Source organism: Glossina fuscipes, unplaced genomic scaffold (assembly GCF_014805625.2).
Source record: "Glossina fuscipes isolate IAEA_lab_2018 unplaced genomic scaffold, Yale_Gfus_2 0, whole genome shotgun sequence".
Classification (NCBI taxonomy): Eukaryota; Metazoa; Arthropoda; class Insecta; order Diptera; family Glossinidae; genus Glossina; species Glossina fuscipes.
In genome coordinates, this window is record NW_023998414.1 from 31,639,658 (window position 1) to 31,650,442 (window position 10,785).

General features: G+C 33.1%; 1 protein-coding gene and 1 long non-coding RNA gene across 3 annotated transcripts in view; both read right to left on the reverse strand.

Annotated features, from left to right (window-relative positions):
- Positions 1 to 9,658, reverse strand: part of LOC119634934 — a 33,120-nt gene extending 23,462 nt beyond the window's left edge. The window contains exon 1 of the long non-coding RNA XR_005247001.1: positions 9,398 to 9,658. This is a non-coding gene — a long non-coding RNA (uncharacterized LOC119634934). The remainder of the gene's footprint in view (positions 1 to 9,397) is intronic.
- LOC119634923 (serine protease easter) lies at positions 610 to 2,785 on the reverse strand. 2 transcript variants are annotated; one of them, XM_038029372.1, is made up of 4 exons: positions 2,309 to 2,785; positions 2,111 to 2,238; positions 1,840 to 2,023; positions 610 to 1,709 (listed from the first exon to the last, which is right to left on the reverse strand). In XM_038029372.1, exons 1-4 carry the CDS (start codon positions 2,364 to 2,366, stop codon positions 967 to 969), a joined length of 1,113 nt encoding a protein of 370 aa, XP_037885300.1. In that variant the 5' UTR covers positions 2,367 to 2,785; the 3' UTR covers positions 610 to 966. The 2 variants fall into 2 exon arrangements, with proteins under 2 accessions (XP_037885300.1, XP_037885290.1); XM_038029362.1 differs by having other exon boundaries at positions 2,111 to 2,785.
- Positions 9,659 to 10,785: the final 1,127 nt, after the last annotated feature.

Here is a 10,785-nt window from a genome sequence, read left to right on the forward strand (position 1 = left end):
TCCAAGTTTTTACCATCAATTTAAAATTTCTGAAATACTATCACTTTATCGATTTTTGTTGATAAATTTTAAAAATTTCTATTCGTTTTCATATAATGACTTCTTCTAAAGAAATCAAATTTTATGGATAATGGTCGTAAAGGTGTTCTGATCCAATCCGCTTTGCGTGGATCAAGCGACGTGAGTGTATCAAGTCTTATCAAAATATCGGAAAATATTTGCCGACCTATAGGTTAAACGATACACGGACAAACATACAGGCAGATGGGTAGACAAGCTTAAATTTATGCAGAAAATGATTGTGAACCTCGTAGTATAATAATGGACAGATCCATTCGAAGTTCCTTCGGGTTTTGCATACATTCGCGCAACAGTTCGAAGGCCTTCCCTCACAAGTAGCGCTGAGCACATAAAAGCATATTTTGAACATTTTATTTTGAAGTGGATTAAAAGCTGAGAGACTGGTAATATTCGAGGACATTATTAAGCATACAATTAGGCACTGAGAAAAGAAAAAAACAAATTCTCTTCTGCAAAATATTATAGAATGGTTGGCAAGATTAAATATTATAAATTTAATAATAAATTTTTTTGTAAATTTTTTTTTTTTTTAAATTTAATGAAATTTCAAAAACAGCAGACATAGAGGGCGACGTATATTGCAATTATCTATAGAATGTACTGAATTACGTATACATACATATATAGAATCAAATGGAGACACCATGTGTTTCGTTATGATTACAATGATTACAAATTAGTCTTTATCAAAAAGCAATTGGAAATGCCCAACAGCATTATGTCACACCGTAACGTACCCAGATCAAATAGATGAAATTTATTTATTACACAAATTGAGTTCGTTGTTAATTGCACTTTAGCTTATATTTGAATGACAGTTATTACGCTAAGCTTGGTGCGACTAATTTTGTACTTTTATACTTTTTGTATATATTTATTTTGTTTCTAATTTAAATTGTTTGTTATAGTATTCAATATCCAATCTATATACTCACTAACACGAGTATAAATGCCAGGTAGAGAGCCGGTACCGCACGAGCTTCTACCGAAAGAAGTGATACCAACTAAATACCATTGAGCAGTTTTATGCATACCATAATCTTCGTACATCAATGGGCCGCCTGAATCACCCAAACATGTATCTATTATTCCCGTTCCCTCCGCGCAAATCTCTTGTTTACTTAATGCAATGTAGTATTTACGAAATTGTAAATCACACTTTCGATGCGGTACAACGTTGACGGTAGCTTTTTGAAGTACATTGCTCATAACATTTTCCGAATTATAATGACCCCAGCCAGCAATTATTAGCGAGTAACCAATAAAATCCAAAGATTGTAGAGTATCGTTTAACGGTATACAAATTGGTCGAACAAAATCTGTATACGTTACGGGAGAAGATAAACGCAGTAAAGCTATGTCAAAGCGTATTCCATTTAGAGACATATTGAATGAATCGTGCGGCAAAACTCTATCGACACTTATTTCGACGTAAGGAGGAGCGCAGTCTTGATTGCCGCGTACGTCGGTTTGACAATCAGGATTGGTATCGGTGTCCCATTCACCCAAACGTACAGCAGTTATTTGAAGATTCTTGGCATATGGATCCCTAACGCAATGAGCAGCGGTCAATATCCATTTGGTCGCTATCAAAGTACCGCCACAGAAGTGGGCTTTCGTACCGTCTTCTGTAAAAGTCACATCAAAGAGTTAGAATCTCTTATTCTTAGTTCGCGAAAAGCAATATACACATATACATATATACATATATACATGCATATATATATATATATATATATATATATGCATAGAAAAGACCTTTAACATGTTCGATTAAAACAGACCAAGGGAATTCAGCTATGCTGGTCTTGGTGCCACCCGAAATGCGTGGCGCCAACATTTGGCCACATGTTATCGGAGTGTTTCGCGACGAACGATCGTCGGTTCGAGCGCTATCACTGGTGACTTGTGACCGATTTGTCAGGCATTGCGGACAGCAGTACTAAAAGAAATTAATTTTTTTTTTTTTTTTTTTTTTTTTTTGTTAAGTTCTGTGAAGAGAAAATGGATTACTTTTTTATTTAATTACAAGGTTTCCATTATCCTGAGTACCGCATCGTAAGCGCGCCTTATGTTCATTTTTAAGCACTTCCATAAGTTTGCACTTGTCTTCAGCTACGCACCAGCCCTGCCCTAATAAATCCGTTTCACATTCGCCTAAATTTAATAAAGCAATCAAACGCACATAACTATCTGTACATGTGTAACAGTATTTAACAAAACTCACTAAATTGACCATTGGAAAGAAAAAAGCATTGAATAATAACTAAGAATAACACGTACATTTCAACTGAATGAAAAGCAGAAGGGAACTAAATATAGCAGGTTTATGAATGATTGAATGAAATTTTTATTGAATTATCTGCGACATAGCTAGAACTGATAATGTGGTAGCTTTAAAACCTCTATCTTGCTTAAAAGCTTAGAAAATTTTTCAAGCCCTATTCTAGTTGCAAAGAACAAATCAAAAAGAAATTAACAGCGTAAGTAATTATTAACATAACAGCTTCCACGAAGCTATTGTAAATTTGTAACGCTTAAATAATTGTATTTCCATGCATCTATTCTATGAATTCGTCGCTTACCTGCAATCCTACATTCTGTGTCAATTATTAAACTAATTTCAATTTTGTAATAAGTTTTAAGCCATCATATGAAGGGATAGAGATATGAAGGAACGTATAAACTGATATATCGAAAAAGACATTGATCGTAATGAACGTATTATTATTATTGTTAAAAGATCTCACGAATATAGGAAGTAGTAGTAGTTCATCAAAAAAGCCCAAAAAATTGCATGATATGTAAAATACTTTCTTTTATTCGTAATTTTCGTTTGCATTTCGACTACAACTTATTATTAGTCTTGCTTCTTAAAATAGGGGTAAAGGCTTTTAAATCGTAAATACGTTTTGTTTTTTTTTTTTTTGTTTTTTGCCTTTTCTCTTAACTCGCATATGCTTCCCCTTTACATAATTGCAAATTATTGCGGATCGGTAGATTAATCTGACAACGAGCAGCTACTAACAAAAGCTTTTACTCAACGAAACTTTGATTTAAGCATTCTTTCACATATGCGCTCACGAAAGTTCTTTTTATTTTATTTCACCGAATTCTTGCTTCCGCAAAAAATCCACATTATTTTCCAACGACATCGATTAAAATTCCATTACATTTCGATCATTCATGAATGAACTATCACTAGATAGTTTTTTTTTTTCTAATATGATCTTGTATCTATAACTCGGTGGTAGTCAAGAAAGAGCGTGGGAACAGAAGGAAGTGTGTGCCAAAATTATATGTGTCGATAGTTGTGGTGAATGATCTGGATGCCCGACGGAGGTGATAACACTCGAAAACATTAAGAAAGTTCTGAAAGCTATTCTCGTTAAGACAAAGTGAACTTTTAAGAAATAGCCCAACGGCTTCAATAACAAAAGTGTATGAATTCAAGTTCGAATTTTACTACCCCAGTTGCTGTATTTTGTATATCGGGGCTCCCTAGTAAATATTATCAATTATATGAAGGATAAATTTGGATAAAACGATGAAGAAATTATAGAAAATGATTCACTCTTCGGGAGCTTGACAAATCAATGCATAAAAAAGTCAAGTGGAAGGAGCAATTTTCGCTTTCGCTTGCCATGGTCAAGAAAAGGCTTATCCTCAACCGCAATTTTTCAAATGCAAAATTAACGAATAATTTTGTGATTTCTGCATCTTTGCTTATTATTGTTGTTATCGAAATTCTTTCCCTATGCAAGTAAGACAATGTAAATACCTTTTTCACACACAAAAACACACACGCCCACACACACACAAGTGCACAAGCGAGCAAAACAGCAACTGGTGGAACTTTGGCAAGAGCGCGGGTGCAGAGCGAGTGATGGACGCACCGGCTCATAGTAAAGTTACGGCCCCGGGTGAATAGGCAACACGATGAGTTAGACTTCTATTTAACACAGCTGATTAGCGGCCATGCTTGCTTTAAAGCATATTTGAATAGGTTTAAAATAGAGCAGGACCCACTCTGTAGCTTTTGTGATTGCGTCGAAGACGCTGAGCATGTTTTCTTTGTCTGGCCGAAATACCATAACGAACAACAGAGACTATAGACGGAAATTGGAGTATTACTACTCCCCGACAATGTTTTGACAAATATGTTGCACGACCTGATAATATGGAAGGTGGTAGGTGTGCTCGCCGCAAACATTATGAGGAAACAATAACACGAAGAGCGTCAACGTGGGCTTTTCAGCAGTGCCTAAACGGCTAACCTCCCTGTAAAGGTATACCTAAAAGGTATACGTGCCACAGATTAGGGAAGAGGAAGGGGTGGTTTTTAGCGGGTTAAAGTCTCGCGCTGCCAAGACGGAAGCCTGTTAATGGTTTTCCAACACACACACACACACACTCACACAATCTACGTAACGCTGTCAAGTCTTACAAAACTATGATCTGTTGTTTATGTGAACTTGATTGTCGTGCTAGCATATCTTGTAATCAAACATGCAATACAAGTTAATGGCGACAAGAGATTCAATCAAAGCTAAATATAGTTTCTGTCCGGGTTTATGTATAATTTTTTTGTCCATTTTGAAAGGCAGACGACAACCTTCATAAAGCAAATAGACAAAGCAACACTTTTTTTGTAGCACATGTCTTTATAGCGATTACACAATAAGATACTAAAGAGGCGCGTACTTGTTTTGCTAATTAAAATTTTATTAACTCTGGCTGCCTTAGCAATATGCTAACGATGATTACGTTTAAATATATATATTAGGTGTTTGCAAAAATTTTGATCAGCGACTTTTATAGGTACAAACCAGAGTACATGACAGTTGAATTCGATAGTTTTCAGCTTCCTTTACCTAATTGAATGCTTCTCCATTTCATACTAATGACTTGTTCAACATAAGTTGACATCGACAGCGATCATGGACCTCTCGAAATTCTTCTTCTTCTTTTTAATTCATTACTTTTGTTGTTTATCGGAAGAAATGTGCTGCCGCGATTCCAGCCAAAAATTGTGTAGAAGCTTATGGTGAAGCTGCTCCATCATATCTGAATTGTTTATTGTTTGTTTTTCTAAATAAATGCATTTTTCAAATGAAAAATTGATCAATGATTCGAATTTTTGCAAATACCTGACAATAGGAAGTATTTAATGTGAATGGGGCAAATTAAATGATTAATAAAATAAATGAAAAATTATATAAATGAATATTTATTTAGCATAATCTCGTTCTCACTGGCACGTTCGTTATTAGAGTTTTGCACTTTTCAATAAAAATTACTATCTATTTTAAGTTTTTCCTCGTATATACACTTACAACAAATATGGTTTAATGATTTTGATTGCGACGCCGTAATTCTTCAACCTCTCCTTTTCAATTTTAATTTATTAAATTTAATTTTATATTCAGAGTGCAAAACGCAATTTATCACGCTTACGTTCGCAATTGTATTACACGTGCATTGGTTTGCATCCACAAAAATTTAACTTTGAAACAACAAACGATACCCAAATTCCACAATAGTTGTCATGACTACGTTAGAAATAGATATGCAAATTGGAAACGCTGCAATGATTTAATAAATTATGTTTTCGTGTCCTGGTTATGCTAAAAGTTCAAGTGGAAAATTGAAACAATGACTTCCAATTGCAATGACAAATGTATATTTGGTTTAAATATACAAAGAGAGAGAAAGAGAGAGAGAGAGAGAGAGAGAGAGAGAGAGCAATGGTAACAACAATAATTGAAATTCGTTAGTGTCGATCACAATCATTTTTCCTGAAAGAAAATTAATTGCTTTGTAATAATATTTTTACCCATTACCCGATAAGAATCGAATCGTATACTATCATAATTGTTTAGAGATTTTATTGCACTACCTACGAATACGTTTCGTAAATTGTGGTCGTGATTAAAGAAAGAATTAAAAATAAAGTAATTACACTTCACCAAACAACTCTATCGTCTCTGCGGAGTTTTTTATTTATAATTTAATCTATAATATCCATTATCTACATTGGGATTTCGGGTGGGCGTATTTTTCAGTCAAGGTCATATTTTCGGTGAGATTTTTGATGAACTTGCGCCAAGTTTTAAATCAATAGCCGGCGAGTGTCATTGTGAACAGATCATGTTCATTTTCAAACTGAATTTCCAGCCATCAGCTAAGAATACTTATGCCATGTTTTAGTTTCCCATCTATAAAATTGTTTTGAAACTATCGAAAGACTAGTGCACAATTAGTTAAAGATGTTGACAGACCTAAATCGATATAGATTAGCCCGTCAGTTTCATAAAAAAAAAAACCGTGAGAAAAACATTTACATTGATTGTGGGTGAAGTGTTAACCAGAACTATATATGTAATGAGTAGGACAAACGGATTATAGTAAGATTTGTTAAAGCGACTAACGGACTAGCAGTTCATATTATACGCATTTAAAGGAGAGTCACTGATTGTCGTTACAGTCCGGGAAAGTCTTTGTTTAAATGGGTTTATTAGTCAAGCGAAAAGCGGAAAAGTCATGTCTCCCGAGCTCAACGAAAGCATAGTGTAATAAAAACCAAAGAGCAGAGTCAATCTTAAATTAAAATTAGAATGAAATTGAATTAACAACCTTAGAGTGGGTCACGTAATAGCGTAAAATTTCCTAGGACGCTTCGCTTTGTGCAGTTCAGTCATATTATACACTTTCCAAACTAATATGTTATAAAGGAGAAGCAGCTAAAAAACTATTTACAATAGCGTTGATCTTTGCACCAAAACAGGTCGGTACACTAAATTTGATCAAAATATATCAAAAATTGCGAACTGTACGTTGAGCACAAGAAAGCAAAACGGACAGGCAAACATCGGTACAATAAAAGATGGGTCTACCTCAAGTCCTTCTGAATGTGGTCTATATCCTTTAGTAAATCTAGTGAAAAGAGAAGAACAACATCTCACACAAATTAACACTAATCGTGAATCGCTGCACATATCAATGTACATTTAGATTTTTGTTTTATTATTATATGATTACCGGCTGGCTAATCATAACAAATACATAATGTCGTGATACCAGCAGCAATTGCTGTTATTAAGCGATTTTTCGCTTGTCGCCCTCCCGTTCCTAATGTAAAAACTTTTAAAATCTCTATATACGAAGACTCTTTTAGATTAATTTAACGCATTATTTGTAAATATTATTTTCGCTATTCTTGATACTAAATCAAAGCGATAAACATTTTAAACCGCACACATATTTAATAATTAAAAGAAATGAAAACACTATAGTGGGCCATGGCCCACCACTAAATGCGCTATACCCCAACACAGCTATTCATATGACGACTATCCAAAATAAGGGATTGTTTGGGAAGTGATCGAAAAAGTCGCCCGATAGGATTCAATTTCCATAACGCGCATCAATCATCGAAATTTCATCGAAATTGCGGGACCATAAGTGGAAGACAAGAAGGAGAGACTGACAGACAGGCAGAAAAGTTTACATCGAGTCGAAAAGTGATCTGCACAATCTTAATACGCCCTTGTGCTACAACTAATGTAGGGTATAAGAAAACCTTCACAATTTACAAATGAAAATATATAGAAAACTTCAGGGAAAATAAAAAAAGTTTGAATCCATTTAGACCGGTAACGTCTGGCTTAGTACTTAGAAATTGATCCCAGATAACATAAATATTTATCAAAATCGTGTAAATATCTATTAACTAAAATGAAAAGAAAAAAAGGAAAAAAATAAACCTAGTTTTCACATATTCACTCACACTCTAGACAAATATAATTTGCTTAACTTTTATCACCGACTATAACATCATGACATGATTTGCACGTAAAACGACATAAATTTGAACGCTTTTTTTGCAAACACTTCATCCATCATTAATAAAATATATTTAGTTTTGTTTATTTATTTATTTTTTTTTATGTATTATTTATAATATTATTATTATTATAATATGATTTATACAGAAATAAAAACAATAATAATAACATATGGGCTTTAAACTTTAAACCAACTTTGTGATTTTTTCTCCTTTTTTTGTTTTTTTTTTTTTCTTTTAGCTTTAAAAGTTGATTACCTTGAGTATGCAGCAGCAGCAGAGTTGTTTGATATACGAAAACACGTACTGTTGAAACAAAGATAAACTTCGCTTAACGCAATCTTCGCATAGTCAGAGGAGTCATACCGAAGACATGCAGATATATCTTCAGTTTGCTCTTATTTTTGTATACTTGTATACTATATATATATATATAACTGTTTATATAAAATATAACTGAAAGGAGTAAAATGTTTTTACCCATGTCATGGCATACAAATACCTTATTTCGTTACATTTTCCAATGACATCCAATGACAGTATGACATGCATCAACGATCGCATTAATCGGCGATCACCAGCAAATCGCACACTAGCTATAAAACTTAAATCAAGTCTCTTCGCAACTGCATATCGGATACACTTCACTTTTCTAACTTGCATGTCGATCACATAATGTAGATATGACGTGTATATGATCGAAAAATTTTTTTATAAATTTTCACTTATAAGGATGATTATAGCGCCAGGGAATCCTTCTTGCGTAAGAAAAATTTGTATAAATTGAACTTGTGAGGCATCATCTGAAGGCGACAAATGAAGTAAGAAACTTTGACAAATTGAAAAATTGAAAACAACACTAACAAAACGGCAAAACATCAGAGGAAGCTAAGCAAAATCTCGTCTATGTTTGAAAAGAATCTTCATAATCTTTATTAAATATCAATCCATTAGATGTGCATATGTTGTATTAAAAGGTTTTTCTGGAAGTTTAATAAAAACTCTGTAATTATAGCAAAGTTGAAGAAATTTCATACATTTCTACTATCCAAATCCAGGATATTCAACGATTTTCTTTAACTTTGTCAAAAACTTGATAAAATTTTGTGAAAAGTCCGAGAAGTCGGTGGACATTGATCCTTTCGATGGCAAATGATAAATTAGTTAAATTAGTTGTATCCGGCTCTCCGGCCCTTTGCTCACTCTATTACTAAAACTAGGGCCAAATGTGCTCGAATTCAAAGATTGAAATCAAGCCCGCTCGATCCATAAATGCATTCAAAAGAAAACATATATCGAAAAAAAAAAAAAAACAGTCAAATCTTTACTTTCCTTATGAAAGGATCCGCAATAGATAAGATGGAAAGTTGAATACATCTAACAGAGTGACATAGAAAAATATACTAATTGATCGGATCCATTGATATGATCAATATTAGCAAATGGCAGAGGTGATTTTCAATGGTTTACCTTAGGTGCTGTGTATCCAAGATTCGCCGCGAGTCGTAATCAATTTCTCACTTGTTTTTTTCAATTAACTTTGTTGATAATCGAACGCGCAGAAGAAGTTGCAATTAACGATTAATTTTTTTTTTTTTTTTTTTTTTTTTTTTTTTATTTATGTTAAATTTCAATCTACACGCTTGCCTTATAGCTTTTTAATGTAAATTTTGTAATATTTACTAATGTAAGCAGCTTTGTGGAGTATGTGAACACCTCCAATATGCAATGACCACTAACATGTTAAAATCATGCACGCATGCGCCATACAATAAATTTACTAAAAATAATATATATATATATATATATATATATATATATATATATATATATATTTTACATAAAACAAATACGATTACAAGCAAACCCAATTTAAATTAACACAGACTGCAAGTATGTATATACTACAAGTGGAAACTAAGTAAATAGACATTGGACCCTTTAACAAAATCCGATATATTTAGCAATTATATTAATTATACCATTTCATTCGTAATACAAATAAATAAATGTAAGAAGAAGATCACAAACTAAACCTACTTATTATTTGCCTTTTATTCGTTGATTTTTCAAATGTTGCAAACACGGAGACAAAATGCTTAAAGAAGACATCAGTATTTCTGTTTAAACTAACCTAATCAGAAAATAGCCCAGATATATGGATTTAATGGACATAATTACGTAAATATATATATAATCGTGGCTAATAATATCAAGCGTGCAGGTAGTTAAGAAAATTCGAATACGCAAGTTTTCCGCGTTACAATATTTCATTTGAGCAATGTATTCATTCAAGAGTATCCACGATTCGCTTTAAACTGAACGTGATTTTCTTCTTGACGCTGCACGGAGACCTTCTCTTTGTCTTAGAAAACTGTGTCTCTCATTGCCAATATATGTGTTAAAAATCGTAAAGAGAGATAGAGAGCGAACAACTTTTATATTTTTCAGTTACGTACGGGCAAAGTATTACCAAATTTTTTACGTGCATACATATACACATACACACACACACAAACACTACAGGTATTAATGAAGTTTAACCAAAAAGTTATTTTGAATGTTGCTGTAGGTCAGTGTACCAGTACGTTATGAAGCTTAATATATGAAGAGTACAAGATTGAGTTAAAAGCGTAACAATAATTATACATAGTTCATAAACAAAATGAAACCAGGTTATGTATAACGAATGGATCGCTGATTTCAATTACATTTTCAATAATAATTCAGATATTTTTGCTGATCTACTATACTATATGTATTGTTACATTTACCTTATTATCAGATAACCTGAAAGTCGAATCAAAATTCAGTCCTTCTTAGTATTCGTTATAGGCAAATTGTAATTTCCACGCGTT